This window comes from Podarcis liolepis, assembly GCF_965112155.1.
Source record: "Podarcis liolepis genome assembly, chromosome: 7".
Taxonomy (NCBI): Eukaryota; Metazoa; Chordata; class Lepidosauria; order Squamata; family Lacertidae; genus Podarcis; species Podarcis liolepis.
Genome location: NC_139561.1, coordinates 14,277,569 through 14,297,855, shown reverse-complemented (window position 1 = coordinate 14,297,855; position 20,287 = coordinate 14,277,569). Strand labels below are relative to the sequence as shown.

Sequence of the window (20,287 nt, the reverse complement as noted above, 5' to 3'; positions counted from 1 at the left end):
CACAACAACCCTGCGAGGTAGTGTAGGCTAAGTGGCTGGCCTTACCTCACCTCGTGAGCTCCATGGCTGTGGGGATTTGAACCCAGAACCACCCTATGCCTTTGCCCAACAAAGTAACAAAAGTAACGTGGTGGGTTTGTTTTTGATCTGCATTTACATCCATCTCTTTGGAAAGGGGGTTTGTAAATACCACACAATAAAACTGACGGGCTGGAGGGCCACGGGTGGCTTCTGGAGACGAAGATGCCCGCAGATTACAATTAACGAGGCCTGCAGCCTAGGGTGCGTTCTTCATCCTAGCCTTTCTCTTTCGGGCCTAGCCGGTTTCCGCCCCAAGGTCAAGCCTCCGGCCCAGGTTGCTAAGGTTACCCTAGGTTACCCTTGGCAACGGGAGCCAGCTCTGCCGGGTGGGGCAGCGGAAGCTGAGGCCGCGGAAGCGGAAAACCCCTATTGTCCCCTCCCTTCAACTCCTTGGAACACTCGCGAGAGCCGCCCGCTGTCAGCTACAGCAGCGGTACCTCTCGCGAGACTTACGCCTAAGGAGGCGGGCGGGAAGGCTGAGTGGCAGCTCTCGGAGGGAGCAGGAGGCGGTGGCCAAGATGGCGTCGGAGGGTGATTTGGGCAGGAAGTGGGACCGGTGCTTGGCTGACTCCGCCGTCAAGCTGGGTAAGGGGGCGAGGGTGGGAGCTGTGGAATAAGGAGCGGGAGGAGGCTCGCCCTGTGTCTACGGTGTGGTGCTGAGGGGGAAGGAAGACCTGGGTTAAGGAAGGGGCAGTCCTTGCTCTAAGGCCCTGCTCAGGTTATCCTCGCCTGGCGTGAGGCCTCGTGCATTTAGCAGCTATGTCCTTAGGATTAGAGGGTCGGTGCCTGGCTTGCCAATAAATCGTCGTGCTGCAGGGATAAGTTATTTATGCACGCACGCAGTTTTCAAAGGCATTTTTTTAAAGGAGTTGCAATGCATCCAGAACATTGCAACCCACTTAAAAAAGCACACCAAATTCTTAAATACGGCAGCCTGCTTTTGAAAAGCAGTCGGGGGAGTGTGTGTGTGTATATATATATATATATATATATATATAATATCTTGCCCCCCTCATCGCAGACCTTTCTTCCTGGAAGGAGGGGAGGGAACTCTGTTGCAACAGAAAAATAAATATCTGCCTTGCTTTCCACCGGATCCTGCCTCCATTCATTCTTCTCTGACCGATCATGGACTTAGGGGACTCAGAGTCCCATGGGGAGTTGGGCAGCAAAAGCCAAACCCCAGTTTTTACATCAATTTCAAAAGTTCCCCCAAAAGCAATTTTGAAGCACACCCAAACCCTGCAGCTGATTTCGCAGGAGCCAGTCTTCAGAAGGTGCAACCCCCTATATGGTGTCGTGTGCTGTTGCCTTGAGGAGACAGGAGTATTCAGAAATATTGTGAATAGAACCGCCAGTGTTCATAGCTGCTTTATGGGGGTCCATGGTGCTGTGTCCCTATTTTTGTCTTGGAAATGTGGGATAGTATAGAGCTGACCCTGGCAGCTATGTGCTCCACTTGGATCATACAGCGCTAGCCTTCAAATGGCCTGTCACTGGAGACAGTCAGTCAAAGTTTGTGTGTAGGAATTGAATAGCTGTGGAGCAGTTAAACTTCTAAAATGCACACTGAAAAGGATTGTCTTCTTCAGCAGTAACAAGAATCATGCTGTCAGGGTGTGTTTACAGGTCTAGTGGAGGCATAGTTCATTGGTTGAGCACCTGTTTTGCATGGCAGACATCACATGTTCAATTCCCAGCACATCCAAATAAAAGGATTGTAGGTGAGCCAGTCTGGGAAAGACTTTGAGATTCTGCTGCCTGCGAGAGTGGGCGGTAACGTTCAATTACAAAATAACAGCAATATGTGTATCATTTCTGTAATATTTAGCCGTTTGAACACACTATCACAGCAGGTGTTGTATCAGTCCTGTACAGTGGGGGTGCGCTCAGTATGCGGGTGGGGATAATGCTGTGAGAGTGATTTGCCTAAAGCCACCTGGTTTGTCCTTGGGCTTGGCAGAGGTGAAATCAAAACTAATAACTGTAGATCTGTGGTGTTATATTTTAGCTACCACTCCCAATTCCTAGCTGATGAGGCCATTGCAGGTTATTGATGGTAGGGGGTAGGGTCACTTCCAACCACAGTGGTGCCCCTGGCTTTCCTATATAATGCATTGCATTTATATCCCATCTTTTTCTCCAAGGAGCTCACAGTGACATACATAACCCCCCCCAATTTAATCCTCACACAACCTTGTGTGAGGTAGGTTAGGCTGAGAGGCAGTGACTGGCCCAAGGTCATCCAGTGAGCTTCATGACTGAGTGGGGATTTGAACCCCTCTGATACTGAACAACCAGCCTGTCTTTGACAAAGGTTTTACAGGGGAAACACTGTGTGACTAAAGTTGGAGGATTCTTTGTGATGTATGAGAGAGAGAGAGAGACCCCTGTCTCACAGTGACAAATCATTTTGCTACCTAGTAGTCACCATTCATAGAGCTTTCAGAATTTCAAAAAGTGTTTCACCTAACATTCTCTTGTTGTAATGCTTTACAACAAGCCTGTGAGGTAGTCCATTGTTATCCCAATATTTCAGTTTTGGGGGTGAAAGGGGAGTTGCTTTCCTAAGGTCACCTAACAGTAACAAGTTTACTGCAAGTGTGAAGCTTGATCTGGGGGACACACTTAACTACTGGGGAGAGGTTTTCCCCATGGAGTTTCTGCTTGACCCACACCTGTTAAACACACACATCTGTCAAACAAAAAGGTGACCACCTGAGGCACAGGAATGGGACAGCATCCAATGTGAATGGGTTGTATGTGAGTTCTACTAGAGTAAACCCATTGAAATTAATAACTGTGACTAACCAAGTTCACTTATTTCAGGGGGCCTATTCTGAGTAGAACTTAGTTTGCAGGAGACTGAGGTGTTGATGAGAGTTTGGGATTTCTCCTGCAGTGTGATGTGAGGAGGAACCTGCCAACTGAGATTCATGTTGGTGCCGTAGACGGTGTGTATGTTGGATTTCTGCTGGGAAGATCTGGGCTCAAATACCAACTCAGCTATGAAGTTCTGCCTTGGGCGGATCGCATTTAGCCTAACCCATCTCACAGTAGATGATAGAGAAGGCAGTTGCTCTCATGTACTGCTTATAGGTAGGCCTCTGTGAGAACATGATGCTGTTCTAGTTGGGCTTTGGCCTGATCCGGCAGTCAGGCTCTTCTGATGGCTGTGAAATGGAGACCTGAAGGGGTGGGACTGTGTTGAGACACAAGGAAGCAATAGTTGGGAATAGCTGAACTTAATTACTAGCTTAGTACAAACAGAGAATGAGTTCAGACTAATGTGGAAAATTGATTCCCCACCAGCCCCTTCTTGCCTCTGGTTCCTATCACCTCCATCTTGTCAAAAGGTTTTCTTAGCTTGGCTGCCTCTTGGGATTCTTTCCAGTCTTTGACCTGCCCTGCAAAGCTATTACTGTCTTTAGGACCTGTGTGATCGTATTAATCCCAGCCAAATTAAAACATTTCCCCTTCCTTGAGCACTTAGGAAGTTTGTGAACATTCTATGCCATCAAGCCAGCTCAGCCAATCTGCATTGGAAGCCACAAATTCTATATACCGTATTTTTTGCACCATAACACTCACTATTTTCCTCCTAAAAAGTAAGGGGAAATGTCTGTGCGTGTTATGGAGGGAATGCCTACAGGTGGCATGCCTACGGATTTTCCTCCTCTAAAAACTACGTGCGTGTTATGGTCGGGTGCGTGTTATAGAGCGAAAAATACGGTAATATGTGTCCTTCGCCCAATCGTTGGCGTGCTCATATCCAGGCTTGGTTTTGCTTTGTGGGTCACTAAGTTGATTTGTTTTCGTTGTCACTGATGAGCATTAGTGAGAAGAGGTTGGGACTCTGCCCTCTTTCCCAAGGTAGGAGGGTGGCTGCCCCCGATGTGTCTTGATTCTCCTGCAATCCTACACAGAAAACCTCACGTGAACCCCTTTGAAATGAGAGTTGTGCAACATGTTCCCAGTAATATTGCGCCCAGAGTTGGCTGCGGTTTTGAGGTTTCTGTCTGCAGCCAACTCCCCCGTTCCCATACCGGGAGAAAGTGCTTTTAAGTTTTGTGTTATAAGACTTGTTTACATGCAAGTGGGGTGGGTAAGAAGAGTAAGAAGAAATAACAATGATCCAGTTTGAATTGCAAATGAGTTAATAATCGGATTTGTGCTTGCTGTTGCAATTTTCTTCTCCTCTGGCTTCTTCTGGGTAGGTATTAATTTGATTTTAAATGAGCAGGTGTCTCATACTTTGTAAGAGGGATTGAGGATGTGATAAGAAGGTTTCTGGGTTGATAAACAACCTAAGTAGAATCCTGCTGGATCAGGCAAAAGAGAAAACATCTCTGGTCCATCATCCTGTTCATAGCAGTGGCCCATTAGATGCCTCCAAAAAGCCCACAAGGAGAGTATAGAGGCATCGGCTATCCTTAGGAAGATAGAAAGCTGCCTTCTGCATCTTGAGAAGTGAGTTTGGTGAGCCCCTTTGTGCACAGCAAATTTCGAGGCTGCTGAGTTAGATGTGAGTGTGTGTAAGCTCTTGGGTTTCACAGAGTTCACAGTAAGGTGGAGTGATGAAGACTTCTGTGAAATGTGAGAGTTTGCATCAATGTGAAGCTGTCCCATTTGAAAAGTCAGCATTTGACTTATTTGTGGCTGGTACTGCAGCTGTCCCTCCTACCACAAGGTATTTGGTTTAACACCTTACTCCTCATCCCCACCAGTAACCAAGCTTAAGTACTGCATTTGCCTTTGTTTGCCCCTTGCTACCTACCCACCTCCTTTCTGTTTTTGCTGCAGACAGCTTGGGAAGAAGTAGCCTTTTGCAGATCTTCATAAAGAGACGTGTTATCTTGATGGGGTTTTATATCAAGGATGGGGAACCGTTGGCCTTCTGGATCAAGGTTCCTGAAAGTCGGCCCTCCAGATGTTTTTTGGCCTACAACTCCCATGATCCCTAGCTAGCAGAACCAGTGGTCAGGGATGATGGGAATTGTAGTCTCAAAACATCTGGAGGGCTGAGTTTGAGGAAGCCTGCTCTAGATGCTTCTTAACCACAACTCTCATTACATCCTTGCTGAGACTGAGAGTTGTAGTTCAGTGACATCCACAGGGCCAAAACTTGCCCACACTGGCTCTAGATGGATCAGTAGTCTCACCGGGTAGAGTAGCTGATATAGTGACTAGCCATGATGGTTATGTTCTGCCTTCACAGTCAGAGACAGCAGTACTTCTGAATACTGGTTGATTAGTCCACAGCAGTGGCAAACAGTCGGATGATCTTGCCTCTGTGTGAGGCTGAAATAATGAGGGAACTATTGAGAGATGGGGCCTGTTGTGCCAGTGAGGGAACCATTCAGCATCTGATGCTGTTGCCCTCATCCTGCTTGAGGGTTTCCCACAGGCATTGGCTTGGCTGCTGTGAGAACAGGAACCTGGACTAGATGCACCATTGGCCTGATCCTGCAGGCTCCTCTTTATGTCCTGTTCTCATAAGCAGGGGAAAGGTCTTAGGTTTGCAGGCTGCCCTCACAATAAACTGCTGCAGAGGAGCATGTAGATCCCCTGTCGGTGTGCATGCCCCCAGCTCTTGCTTGAACCGAACACACGCCTTGTTCTGAGGATTGCGCAAGGCAATTGACTCAATTTTTCCCAACCGAAGCCCTGCCAGAGGTTTCCCAGCGGGAGTTTCTCACCGCCTGCTTGAACTGGGCCAGAGTCGTGTTTAGGCACAGGCACTTGGCCCAGAGCGTGAAAGGGAGCAGTGATGCTTATTTCACATGTATCAGGAATTAATGACATGTACGCACAGAGCCAGGGCCGCAGATGCAGAGGTAAGCATAAATGAGCTTTGCCTAGTTGACAGTGGCATTCCAAACCCACCAGGGCCCGCATGATTCTCTGGGAACACTTTCTGATTTCCTTTTTTGCTGCATCCAAACATGCAGGCCTGATAAAACCTTAAGATGTAAAGCCATTTATAAATAAAAGTCCATATATTTATTCAACAAATGTTTTTTGTTTTGTTTTTTAAAGCAAAACATGACTTGCAAAAACTTCAGGAAAACAAACAAGTCAATGAAACAATTTTTTAAGATTTCCCCAGAGTATCCTGAAAATACATTATGAAAATCTGTATTCCCATACATAGAACGGTATACATCTGTAAAACATGTTCTTAAAAAGTGATCCGCAAGAACATGCTTTACAGATGTATACTGTTCTATGTATGGGGATACATCTAAATTTCAGGCATCTAACTCTGAAAAAAGTGGTGTGTGTGCTTGATTTGCCGAATTGTTTGCTGCTCTTTCTGATAAGCTGCTACTGGGGGAGGTGCAAAGTGCCCGCAGGTGGTTTTGGGGGGTTTTTAAGGAAAGATTTATGTCCAATCTTAGCCCTACCCACTGTAGACCCACTGGAATTGGTGGGCCTGAGTACTTTCATTTCAATGAGTCTACTCTGACTCCGGGTAGGGCTAACACTGCAAACCTTATTTGGCCTGAAAACTCTGGGTTGTATCTCACGTTAATCCTACTCAGAGTGGATTGGGCCCATTGAAATGACTGGGCCTAGGTAAGCTATGCCCATTAATTTCAATGACTCTACTCTGTTGTTTGATACAACCCTCTTTGCCTCCAGTTCCTACCCAGAATAAGTTTTAGCTTAACAGGAGCTTTGGAGAAAAACTCTCTCCTGTTTTGCTGTTATAACTGGAGGTGGGAAGTGAACTTGATAGCTTCTGCTGATGAAGTGTGATGTGAAAGGCATCCCTGTTACGTATGCTGAACACATCCCTGTTCGGCAGCGGCAATGCCACTGCTATGAGGCGGGCTGTTTTTCCGGGTGGGCACAATTCCACTTCCACAAAAGGAGCTGCAAGCTGAAACAGCCCTTCCTCATCCTTCAAAAGCAGTGAAGTTGGCCTGTTTTGTAGTTGCCATAGTGGTGGGTTTTGAAACAATTAAATGAAGGAAGTGATCTAAGGCGCTTTAATCCACTTGTCGCTGGGCAAGTGACTACGAGAAAGCTGCTCCTTTCCAGGAAGGCATATCTGATGGCTCCCTTCTGGGCACCCACTCCTTTGCAAGCCATGTTGTCACGTAGAGCCACGCCTGTACATGAACTGGCAATGTCTTGCAAGTTCAGAAATTGCCCGCTCCTCTCCGGAAGACACTAATGTGCCTTTCGCCTCTAATCCTTTGGTTGTTTTGACATCTTGGAATAAAACACTTCAAACTATTAAATATTCCTTTCAAAATACACCTTTTTAAATTATAAGGATTTTCTTTTGAGAGTGGGGAGGTGATCAACTTGACTTTCGATTGTAGTTTCCTGCAGTTTATAATTTAGGGGATTTTCTGCTTCTGTAGTCAGAGATAACCACTCAGATACACATTGGACAGGTTCATGGCCTAACATCATAAGAGCTAAATGTAGGGTTGCCATACATCTAGAATTATTCAGCCCCCTTAAGCAGTACTCAGACAGAAATGTCCAGGAAAAGAACCTTGAGCAAAGCATTTTCACTTTTTGAAATATGGCATCCCTAGTATGTGGCTTCCAGGTTTGGGTCGGCCACTGTGATGCTGGACATCTGAAGGCAGCCCTGTTTAGGGAAGTTTTTAATGTTTGATGCATTACTGTATTTTAATGTTTTGTTGAAAGCCGCCCACAGTGGCTGGGGAAGCCCAGCCAGATGGGCGGGGTATAAATAATAAATTATTATTATTATTATTATTATTATTATTATTATTATTAATGAGCCGTTGGCCTGAGCCAGCAGGCTTTTCTTAGGTTCTTAAGAGACCAATCTGTTCTCTTCTTGTAGGTGGGTGGAAGGTAATTAGGAGAAGTCCTATTCAGCATCTGTTGATCTAATAAGCGGTGGGATAAGTGGGGGGCAATAAAGGGGGGTGTTGTCTGGCTTCCCAACAGCTGCAGCTGTGGGGGTCCGATGCCTGGGGAGAAGGAAAGCTTTGAGGATGGGTTCTGTGGGAGTGAAATAATACTGCGGGTTGCTTTGAAGTCTGAAGCTGGAGCAGAGAGTCTGGGAAATTGCCTGTGCCCCTGTATTCCTTCCATTCTCAAACCCAATTCCGACTAGCTGGCATAAGTCTCCAAACTGGAAAATACATGGTGACCTTGAGGGATTAGGATTAGACTTCCAAATAGCCCTTCTGTCTCCAGAACTTGACTGATTTGGAAGACCAAATCAGTGTCAAGCTGATCAGAACTGTATGAAGAGCCAGTTTTGGTGGCAAATGCAGGGATGGGGGTGGAGAGAGAGAGATAAAAGTGATATCTGCATGCTCAGAGGGGACCCCAAGATTTGCAGTGGTTAGAGTGTCGGAGTAAGACCTGGGAGACCAGGGTTCAAATCTCCACCTGGCAAAGAAGCGCACTGGGTGTGACCTTGGGGCCAGTCACTGCCTCTCAGCTTAAACTACATCACAGGGTTGTTGCAGGGATTAAATGAAAAGAAGAACCACAAATGCCATCTTGATCTCATTGGGGGGGGGGGGTTATAAGTTCAATAAATACACAAGTGCAAGACATGTTTTATAAAGGAAACCCCAAGGGGCAACCTTCCTCCCAAATAGCCCAGTACAAGGCAGTAAACTTAGCAGCCAAAGGATGTTGAATTTCAGTTGTAAAGGAAAAATTATGGTGGGGGAAAAGAGCAGAATGGAGTGTACTGGAAGAGGGCAAAACTGGCTTTCTAGAACACTGAGCAGCAGCACCTTGGTGAAGGATAAAACTGCATGATTTTGTTGCAAATCTCACTTGTCTGCATTAAAATATGGCCAGGTGATAACGTCCATTTGGCCAGTGCTTATATTAAAATAATGTAGATTAATTGCCTCCGCAAACCTGACATTTGGTAGGATTGCAGCTATTGGAAAAGGGTCTTCTATTTTTTGAGGAGGTGGGAGGAAAGGGGTGAATTAACAAGAGGCCTTAAAGGAAAAACCATTTTTTTATGAAATTGGAATGACATTGTATATGGCAATGGCTAGTGTAGCACGTGCCTTTGGTTTGGAAAAAAAAACTTTGGATCTAATTCATCTTTCTGTGTCATTGCTCCATTTGCAATACTTACAGATGGCGCAACAGAGTAAAAATTGGGGGTTAAATTAATCTGTGGCAGAGAAGATTGGCATTTGGCATGGGGTGGGTGGGGAACAAAAGCACAGTTCCTGCCTCCCCAAGGATTGAGGAAAGCAGTTATGGCCTGGCTGAACTGATTTCAAAATCCAATTTGAGGCTCTCCCAATGTGCTGGCTGGGAATTGTACTCCAAAACATCCGGAGGGCACCAAGTTGGTAAAGTTCAGCATGTTTCGTTCAGGAACATTCCCCATGCATTGATGGGACCCACAAAAGGTGTGTGAGGCCCTAACTCAGTGCCAGGCCAATTGGATGGGGTTGCCCGGAAGGCCCATTTCCTCCAAGTGGCTGAAGACATCTCAAAGAAGAAAACCACTTTCCTTGAGTCTTCCCCTCCTCTTTTGCCTTTCCTGGCTCTGAAGGGAGGGAGGGAGGGAGGGAGAAGCAGGAGGGGGTCTGAGACTGCAAGATATTTGGCTTTTATCCCCTGTCCGTTTGTTTTCCTTGTAAGTGAGAGCTTTCATCTTTTATTGTTATGAAGTTAAAGGCTGGCTTGGAGGTGCCGGTCTTTAGTGGAAACAGCTGCCTGCTGCAGTCCCTCGATGTCCCCTCGGTCAGGTGGGAGGCCCTTCAGGAGCAGCGCCTTGCCCTCTTAAAAGGAAATTGAGCGTGCAGCTCCCCAAAAGGGCAAAAGCTATCGGCTGGTGTGGCTTTTTGCCTCTTTGCTGGCCCCTTTGTACAGTACCGTCCATAACCAAACTGGCAACTTGGCCGTTTCACCTCTAGGGACTTCACTTGGATGAGACTCATTTGTTCCAGCAGCATTTTGTGTCTAGGAAAACCCCCAGTGGGGTTGGACACACACGGCTTCGAAAGATTGACTCAAACTCCCCTTTGCTTTCTTGGCGACATTAAGGAGATGACCGCAGAACCACAACAATCTCCTGGTTGGATGAAGAGTCCACAGCAACAGTTTCATAGATCTTAATTCTTGCTTGTGCTTCGAATTTGGTGTGTGTGTCTGTTGAATTGCAGGCCAAAATTGTCCTGGATAGAAATTATTTGAACTGAGCATCTGGTTGGGCAGACAGGGGAGGGGGAAACATTTGCCGCATCTTCTTCTCAATAAAGACTGGCGGTGCCCTCCATTATAACCCTTGGCATGTGACATCAGTCTTTATGGCCCTCCAGGTTGCAGTGGAAAGCTGGTTAGGACATTCTTGAAAATCTACCAAAGTTGCCTGACCCTCACAGCCTCTGCCCCAGAGCTGTGGGGCCATTCCCATAAGAAGCTGCCCCTTTATTGAATCCAGCACATCTTCCTCACCCGATCCAGCCTTCACCAACCCTGTGCCCTTGTAGATGTTGCTGGGCTACAGCTCTCATCAGCCCCACCCAACAACGCCCATGGTCAAGGATTTTATTTAGATGATATCTTGCTCTGAATCTATTCGTGGAGGATAAGGTTATCGATGGCTACTATCCATGATGTCTGTGTTCTGCAGGCTCTTATGTTCACTCCTCACTCATCTGGAGGGCACCAGTTTGATCTACTTAGAATGATCTAGTTGTCTCCTCCCCCAAGCTCTGTGGTTATCGTATTCTGGGCAATCATCGGACATTGGTTTTTCCCTAACAGGATGGAAAATGGTAACAGAAGCAACTGTTTAAAGGTCGGTGTTCGCGTGATGCACAGTTCATCTCCCATGTAAACCATTTCTCATTGATTAGCTAACTTGTTTAAGTTGGCAGAGGAGGGGAGAGAGAAACCATCCTTGAGCAGGAAGTCTAAGCCTGGACCGCAGCATGACTTGCTGAGCTGGACAGTTTGAGCGAACGCCCATCTCATCACCCCCCCCCGCTCCCCCCAGTTCTGCGTGTTGAAATAATTATTTTCTCTAAACAGCCTGATTTCCAGCAGTGGTACTCGAGAAAGAAAGGAAAGGCAGTGTGTAGCAAGGGAAGGAGTTTGTTTGAGCCTCAGGTCAAGGAGGCCAAACAGTTTGTGCTTTTGATGGATCTGTGCAGATGGTAATTTGGGTTTAATAGCATAAACACCCTCTCCATACATACCCCCCCCCCAACACCAGCTGTTCCATGGGGAAGCTGGAGTAGGGTGGGGAGACATCGGTTGTTGCTAATAGTCATTCGTGCCTTGATGCCTGCTTGACTACAAACTCTAGGTGCGCCCTGCCGCCCCCCGGGCATCTTTTTAAAATTAAATTTATTTTCTAATTTTAAAATTACAAACCCACAAAAATCATGCTTCTAGCTGTGTGGTAACACTGGTTGCAGTATCCAATCACACCAGTCAAAATGTTCTGGAATGTGAGGAAGGCGATGACTACGCGCTCCCTCCATGGTTGGAAGCAGCAATGCTTCTGCTGGAAACTACAGGAGGGGAGAGTGCTCTGGTGTTCGAATCCAGCTTGCAGGTTTCCCTTTGAGGCAGCCTTTCTCAACCTGTGGGTCCCCAGATGTTGAACTACAACTCCCATCACTCCTAGCTAGCAAGGCCAGAGCTCAGGGATGATGGGAGTTGTAGTCCAACAACATCTGGGGACCCACAGGTTGAGAACCGGTGCTTTGGGGCATCTGGTGAAAATGTCATTCTGGACTGCCTGACCCTGCAGGGCTTTCCTTAATAATCTTTATGGTAGATAATATCCTGTCATCTCTTCTGTCTTGCCAGGAATCAGCTTGCAGTATCTCACAATCCTGGGGCACGCCATCTAAATATGATTTCAGATCTTGTCTGCCCTGTGCCCCGCTGCCAAGATAAACAAATGAGTTCCCGTAACAGATTCAGCTGTGTAAGATATCATCTAAATAAAATCTCAGGAAGAACTTCCTGCAAAATCCACACACTGTATTGATCTGTGGTATCTTCTTCCAAATCCAAATCTATGGCTTACGTTGACATATAGATGGAGCTTGGGACTCTACTGCAGGAGGGGGTGCCAGTGCTTAGCCTCGGGACATGACAGTGTTCCAGAGCATGGGCAGAGTGTGTTTGCTTTACAGCTGCCATGAACAATAAACCAGCCATGTCGGTTTGGGCCCTTGCACGGTCAATTTCCTTTTAAGAGGGCAAGGCGCTACTCCAAAGGGCCTCCCACCTGACCGAGGGGACATCGAGGGACTGCAGCAGGCAGCTGTTTCCACTAAAGACCAGCACCTCCAGGCCAGCCTTTAACTTCATAACAATAAAAGATGAAAGCTCTCACTTACAAGGAAAACAAGCAGACAGGGAATAAAAGCAGAGCAAAGGGCCCCCCTTTGGTTCCCACCTTCCCAAGCCACGATGAGCACTAGAGGACGGGGAGACCACAAAGGAAGCAATTTTCCTCCGAGACGGCTCCGGGCCACTTGACTTGGGAATAAACTGGCCTTCCAGGCGACCCCATCCTGTTGACGCAGGGCTGAGTTAGCGCCCCACAGAACATTTTGGGGGCCCATCAATATCTGGAGAACATTTTTGAAGGCCGTCCGCTGCCTCCACGTTTAAATCCAGAGCTTGCCAGGGACCGCAGCTCAGGGCTGAAGGAACACATGCTCTGTGTGTAGAAGGTCCCATGGCTCAGTCTTGGGTAGAAGGCCTGGGGAAGCCTTTGGCAAGCAGAGCAAGGACTGGGCTAGCTTGGCCAATGGCCCAATTTGGCATCAGGCATCCCTAGGAGGCCTGTAGCAAAATGGTAGGCACTCCTTCTTCGCATGTGGAAGGTCGCAGCTTCAGTCCCTGCCGTCTCTGCTAGTAGAAGCTAATAAGCCTTTTCCTTCTGTAGCTGTGCTTTTGTGCACTTTTTTAAAAAAAGAAAGAAAGAGAGAGGCAGTGATGGCCACCAACTTGGAGAACTGGGCAGATTCCGGAAGATTAAGGCTATTGATGGTTACTAGACACAATGGCTATGCTCTACCTACACAGCTGGAGGCATCAGTGGTTCTGCATACCAGTCACTGGAAACCATGGGAGGGGAGAGGGCTCTTGCATTTGGGTCTTGCTTGTGGGTTTCCCACTGGAGCATCTGATTGGCCACTGTGAGAACAGGATGCTGGACTAGATTGGCTCCATCCAGCAGCATCTTCTTATGCCCTGCAATGAATAGTATTGTTCCCTTGTGGGCATGTGGGGAGGCCTGGCAGGCTCCGTTAACTCTTTCCTTCCTCTTGCAGGTGCTGGCTTTGGGTTGGGCGTCGTCTTCTCGGTCATCTTCTTCAAAAGTAAGTGATGGGTAGCTCCCAGGTGCACACCCCGCTTCCGCTCCAGGTGCTTGTCTTCCTGACATCCATTCTGAGGGGACCTTGTGCCACCATCCCTCCCTTTATGCTTTTGGATACTGGCCGGCCAATGAAGATGGCAGGGCAGCAGGGACCCATAGCTTAGCGGTAGAGCACTTTGTTTGCATGTGAAAGGTCCCAGATTCAGTCCCCAGCACCTCCCATTATAAAGATCAGGTAGGCAGCTGACAGGGATGTGTGTGGCGCTGTGGGTTAAACCACAGAGCCTAGGACTTGCCGATCAGAAGGTCGGCGGTTTGAATCTCCGCGACGGGGTGAGCTCCCGTTGCTCGGTCCCTGCTCCTGCCCACCTAGCAGTTCAAAAGCACGTCAAAGTGCAAGTAGATAAATAGGTACCGCTGTGGCGGGAAGGTAAACGGTGTTTCCGTGTGCTGCTCTGGTTCTCCAGAAGCAGCTTAGTCATGCTGGCCACATGACCCGGAAGCTGTATGCTGGCTCCCTCAGCCAATAAAGCGAGGTGAGCTCTGCAACCCCAGAGTCAGCCATGACTGGACCTAATGGTCAGGGGTCCCTTTACACTTACGTTTAGGCAGCTGATGACGAAGACACTTCTGTGCTTCAGATCCTGGAACTCCACTGCCGACCAGAGTTGGAAATATTGGGCGAGTTCAACCATTTCCCCAACCTGGTGGCTTTCTGGGAGTTCCACCTCCGGGGAGTCCCCTGCCAGCATAGCCACAGGGTTAGGGATGACCAGTGATGTGTTAGTAACTCTATGTGTATTTTGCAGCCTATGTTTCAAAGGCAGGTTTAGTAGCCCCTTCTAAATAAAGATCCTCCTCACAACGTACTGCGGCATTTGCTTTCTCTAAATAAAAGCTGCCTTGTTGACATCAGGATGGGATTTGAGCACACGGGAAGAGCCCTTTCCAACAGCCATTTGCAGCTTGATAAACATTTTTAATATATATTTATGCAATAACTTCCTTCTGTTTAAAAACAACAAGCACTGTGGAGCCCATCTGCGTGTGTCCCCCCCCTCCAAGCCCAGCACCGTGACCCATTTTTAAAATAGGTTTTACTCCACCATGCATTTTGTGGGATAGGGTGGGGTGCAGGTTTTTTGGATTTGCAAACAAGGATGAGCCACTTGAAAAGATCAACCTGGTAGCTGTGGAAAGAAGATTTCTTTATAACCAGGGGTGAGGAACCTCCCTTGCTTCACCACCTTTGGAGGAGGCAATCTGTCAGGGGTCGGCTGCTGTCAGTGGGGGGGAGGCGGGCCAAGCCAGAGGTCAGTGGAGCCACTTCCCTCCTCCTATTTCCTTACCAGGGGAGGGAGAGTGGCTGGAAGTGGGGAGGAAGATAAAGGGCCTCCTTTCCTTCCACTCTGCAGTTGTAATCTGAAATCTTAGGCTCAGCGCTGCACCCAGAGCTCAGAAACTGCTTGCGCTAATGAAATTCCCTGTCGCAAAATGCGCCTAAAACAATGGGAGTTTCAAACACTGGCTTTGGGGAGTAAAAAAAATTGGGAGGGGGGCATGTATGCCACCTTGATCTCCTTGGAGAAAAAGGTGGGATATAAATACAATGCAATCAATGAAATAAACGAATAATAATTTTGTTATGGTGGTCTGCATGTGCCACCTAGTTACAATCCCTACAGCAGCCCTGCAAGGTGGGGGTGTGGAACCTTTTATCAGCCCAAGTGCCCCATTCCTTCACTGGCAGTCTTCTGGGGGGGGGGGCGGAAACCACATGTCAATAGTGGGCAGGGCTAGGTGCAAATGTGGACAGAGCAATCGATGGCTTTCATCTCTTAACTAGTAAGCCAGCCTGAGGCTTCTGCAGCCTCCCTCCCCAAATGCCTCTCTATTCAGGCAAGCAAGAGTCCCATTTCAAGGACATATTCTAGCTAGGCAAAAGCACTCAAGAGTGGCAAGTGGGCCATTGATGGGGCACAGAACTGGGGGGAATTCCAGGGGCCACTTAGCAAGGCCTGGAGGGCCATTTCTGCTATAAGGCAAATCCCTTTCAGTAATATGCCCCTGTTTCAGAATTAAGCCCGAGAGTTGCTTGCCTAGGACCCACCAGTGGGCCCATAACAGTTTTGATCTGAGAACTTCCCCACTCAGAGTTCAGTCCATTAACCTCTCACTGTGCTGCTGTACCAGCTATCATTGATGCCCTTGCAGAATTTCTTGTTTCGTTGAAGCATTGCGAATTATCTGGACCTTGATTCAGACCACATTTCATAGTGACATTCCCATTGTTCTTCCATCTCTGTTCTTTCTCTCTTTCCCTCCCTCTCTTTCCTTCCACCTTCTTTTGTTCCAGGGAAGACGTGGCCCATCACTCTCGGGTCAGGAATGGGCTTAGGAATGGCTTATTCAAACTGCCAGCATGACTTCCGGTCTCCTTACCTTCTCCACGGGCGGTTTGTCAAGGTGAGTCTGCTTTTGAGAACTCCTCTCTTCGGTCGCATCCACATAATACATTAAAATACAGTATTCTCTAAGCTACTAGCATGAGTTTGACCAAACTGCGGGAGGCAGTGGAAGACAGAAGTGCCTGGCGTGCTCTGGTCCATGGGGTCACAAAGAGTCAGACACAACTAAACAACAACAAATACCACTTAAACTTCCCCAAAAGATCCTGGGGACTGTAGTTTGTTAACTGCTAACTACGCTTCCCAGAATTCTTTTGGGGAACCATGACAGTTTAGAGTCTCTTAAATGTGCTTAAAATGTGACCTTATAGGTATTTGCTTGGTCTGGGGTAGGGAGTAATTCCTAAAAGCATAGCAGGCACCTTCTGTGCCAACTTTTAAATAAATGCCTGCTGAAAACCTTTCTATTCTGCCAGGCCTATTCGGGCAAACAAGAATACCTGTTTCCTTAGTGGTTAATTGATGCCCTGTTTTTAACTTCTTTACGTTTTTATTGTATGGTTCTGTGTTTTTATTGCTTTAAACCACTTTGATGTTTTTTATGGCACAGCAGTATACAAATCATAGAATCATATAAATATTTTTATAATTAAATATTAAACTCAGGGGAAAGCGGGTAGCCTTCCAGATTCCCCCCCCCCTTTTAACTTAACAACCAGTGCAGTTGAGAGTATGAGGTTTGTGGGTCTAGCAGACGGCCGTCTTAAAAAAAGGGCCATGGGACACTGTTGTTTTTGAAAACAAACGGATGTCTTGCAGCAAAGGTTTTCACATGCTGGAGTCGAATGCTCTGCACGTTTGGCAGAAATGCACACGGCTCTTTGGGGTGGGGCGATTGTAACCAGTGGAACCAAACGGTCCCGAAAATTAAGAGAGCAGAAGTCTGTGACAATTATACATAAAGTTTAAAAGAGTGCTAGGTGGTCAACGTGATCGTTTGCAACAGCAATAATTGGGGGATAAATTTCACGCCTGTAGTGGGTGAGGAAACCCTGGTCTCTATTTAAGCCCTCAACTAGAACTATGAAAGTTGTGGATTGGGGAGTTGCATCCAGTGCTAGCCCTACTCAGAACAGACCCACTGAAGTTAATGGGCAGACCTGATTTAGGTTCATTCATTTCAGTGAACCTGTTCTAACTTAGTTGGATACAACCCAGTTTCTGATCCAGCCATTTTCCCACGGTGCAGCAGGAAACCCTGGTCTCAGTTGAGCCCCAGCGTGTAAGATCTAGTTCAGCCACTTTTCTTTGGCTAGGGGGCTCTGAAGTGCTGTCTCTTCTGATATAAGTCTGGAAATGTAACCAGAGTACAGCTATGGGGCTTGGTTGCAAGAGCTTCCTGGCCTACTCAGCCAAGAGTGGGGTTCCCCCCCCCCCACACTCTTGTTGATTTACCAAACCCCCTTTCCCTTTGCTTCTCTCTTTCCTCATCCTCTCAGCCAAACCACCCTTGAGCCAACTTAGCCTCTTTCTTGCTTGCAGGTTTCCTGCCACCTAATTCTCCCTTGAATTTTCTTTGGCAGTTGCTTCTCCTCCCTCCCTCCCTCCCTCCCTCCCTCTTGGAAATTGGCAAGCTCCGTGCTTGCCTGCCTTTTTTTTTTTTTGCTAGAACCCCAAGATTTACCAACCAGAGCCTGGTGCAAAAGTCTTATTGTTAGAATTGAAGAGCATTTTCGTCTAGCATCCTTTCCTCTCAGTGACCAGTCGAATACCTCTGGGAAACAGGATCTGAATGCAACAGCAACTCTCCCCACTTGTGTTTCTGATCAACTGATATTCAGAAGCATTGCTGTCTTAGATTGCAGATTTACCCAGAGATCTGCCAGTTGATTCTAAGCTACATTCTGCCCACCTCTCAGTCCAGCCCTCAATTGTCTGGCCTTGCACACTGTCAGTGCTAATTTGTTTGATGACTTAACTCCCATCAAACGTTGGTTGTGGCTTTCTTCCAGATGGGAGAAGAAGTTGCTAATTCCAATTTGATGACTGGTATAGGTGGAGTGGGGTGGGGGGAGAGACCCATCTAGCAGCCTCACTGTTCCCCCCCCCAAAGAATTGAGGCCTCCAGACCACTCAGCTGTCCACATCAAAACTGCGTCATGCTTCCCGCAATGTTGCGAAACGGCCGTATAAAGTTTATAACAGACTCTATTCGTGGTTTCCCTTCCTCCCACAAACGCACAAAACCTCTCTTATGGAGGAGCAAATCGCAGAACAGCCTCGGACATGAATAAGCTCTCTAGTATGGCAAGTTGTGACTGTGTGCACTCAACTCTATATGTCATGTCGCTTAATGTCGGGGCTTGGTGTACATAATACTTTGGAGGGGGGATTGTTTTATGTAAAAAATAGAATTACAATTCATTACTGCAGGTACAATCAATTCAAACAGAGAGCTAAACAATAGAAATTCATTATCCCCTCCATCACCCTCCCTCAAACGACCTAATACAAACTCTCTTGATCTTCGGATATTATATTCGCTGTTTACAGAGTCTGTTACATTCCATAAAACCTATTGCTTTCTTAAAAAAAATACTTACTGTCTATATGGGAGCAGAAGGAAGGAGTTGGTAAGGACCACAGCTCTACAATTCTATGTTTCTGTGTCGCGCACACACACAAACATATATTAGCACTTCTTTTTCTTCAAATTGTGGGGGAGCAGGGAGAAAAAATGTATTCTTTTGCTCTTATTATAGAATTGTAGAGTTTGAAGGGGCCATGAGGGTCATCTAGTCATCAAACCCACGACTCCAAGGTTAAGAGTCTCATGCTCTACTGAAATGCCACCAGGCATTTGGCTCTGTAGGCTTTTGAGTGTCTCTTTGCAAAGGCAGCAGTAGCACAACAGCACCTTTCCTTAAAGCTGAGACTTCCTGGATTCAGGAATCCATTTCCCCTTATGTGCTTGGAGACCAGGCAGTCCTCATGTCAGGGATCTAAGGGGAAGGGGATATCTATGGTCACAAGAGACCAGGGCCCTGCGGGACTTGACATCTTTCCGCAGGGCCTGCAAGACAGAGCTGTTCTGCCTGGCCTTTGGTTTGGACTCAGTCTGACCCTTATGTTTCCCTCCCCTTATGGTTTTGATCTATGGGCTACTATTAAAATGAGGCTGCATTTTAAATTGTATTTTTAACCTGTATTTTAAATTGGTTTCTCCCCCCCCCCTTATGTTTTTATTGTAATTTTATTGGTGTTAGCCGCCCTGAGCCCGGCTCTGGCCAGGGAGGGCGGGGTATAAATAAAAAATTATTATTAATATTTATTATGGAGCGGGAGATCCTCTCATATAAAGGTAACCCTTGGATGGCTAAAATAAAAAAATTCCTTCCAGTAGCACCTTAAAGACCAACTAAGTTAGTTCTTGGTATGAGCTTTCGTGTGCATGCACACTTCTTCAGATACACTGAAACAGAAGTTCCCAGATCCTTCTATATAGTGAGAAGGTGGGGAGGGGTATTACTCAGAAGGGTGGTGGGAATGGGTGATTGGCAGATAGCTGAGATGAGCCTGTTGACGACTCTTAACGACTGCAGTAGGTCTTACAGGAAAAGGCAAGGGGTTGGTTGGTTTTATAGTTGGTCTTTAAGGTGCTACTGGAAGGAATTTTTTTATTTTGACTATGGCAGACCAACACGGCTACCTATCTGCCTTGGATGGTTGTGAGAGAGGATTGGACAAATCCATGGGGAAGAGAGGGCTGTGAATGGCTATTAGCCACAATGGCTATGCGCTGCCTCCACTATGGGAGGCAGCACTGCTTCCAAACACAAGTTGTTGGAAACCAGAGGTGGGGAGAGGGCTCTTGTGCTCGGCTTCTGCTTGTGGGTTTCCCACTGAAGTGTCTGGGTGGCCGCTGTGCCATTGGCCTGGTCCAGCAGGCTCTTAATGTTCCTCTGCTAAAGTTCTGCAGCAGGAACAGACCTGCAACCCTAAGGCCAAATGAGTAACCGCAAGCCTTTTTTTCCCCTTCCACCAGGAGCAATGACGCAGGCCCGACCCACGCCTCTCTTTTGCCAGAGGATCAGCGGCACCTTGTCAATTCCTCGGGAAGGTCGAAGCGTCCCGGCCTTGAGGCAACGGCCTTTGGAAGCGCTTGGCCCGTTGCTCTTTTTTCCCGCGACACCTGGAACCGAATATCGGGGGTTTTTTTTAATCCCTCTTTTGGAAACGAAAACGGGGAAGGTGCTGTTCTGGAAAGTGAAATAAAAACGAGAGTCCACCCCCTTGCCTCCTGCGCCGTCTGCTGTGTGTAGAAAGGGAATGTGTGGGACGGCTTCTTTTTCCGTTTGAACTAGCAGCTGTGGCCACCTGGTTAAGTTCCTCTTTGAAAGGCACCCCCCCCCCATGACAGCTGTCCTCTGTTCCTCTCCCACTTGCAATCAGCCCCCGCTGAAGT

At 47.3% G+C, this 20,287-nt stretch overlaps 1 protein-coding gene across 1 annotated transcript; it reads left to right on the top strand.

Moving 5' to 3' along the window:
• The first annotated feature begins 535 nt into the window (after positions 1 to 535).
• Positions 536 to 20,110, top strand: MICOS10 (mitochondrial contact site and cristae organizing system subunit 10). The gene is made up of 4 exons (XM_083512729.1): positions 536 to 666; positions 13,368 to 13,415; positions 15,771 to 15,880; positions 19,868 to 20,110. Exons 1-4 carry the CDS (start codon positions 600 to 602, stop codon positions 19,874 to 19,876), a joined length of 234 nt encoding a protein of 77 aa, XP_083368855.1. The 5' UTR covers positions 536 to 599; the 3' UTR covers positions 19,877 to 20,110.
• The last annotated feature ends 177 nt before the right edge of the window (positions 20,111 to 20,287 follow it).

Coding starts and splice junctions, on each gene's coding strand:
- MICOS10 (XM_083512729.1), top strand. CDS start 600: ATGGCGTCGGAGGGTGATTTGGGCAGGAAGTGGGACCGGTGCTTGGCT. Junction 667..13,367: donor TGACTCCGCCGTCAAGCTGG/GTAAGGGGGCGA, acceptor TTCCTCTTGCAG/GTGCTGGCTTTGGGTTGGGC. Junction 13,416..15,770: donor CTCGGTCATCTTCTTCAAAA/GTAAGTGATGGG, acceptor CTTTTGTTCCAG/GGAAGACGTGGCCCATCACT.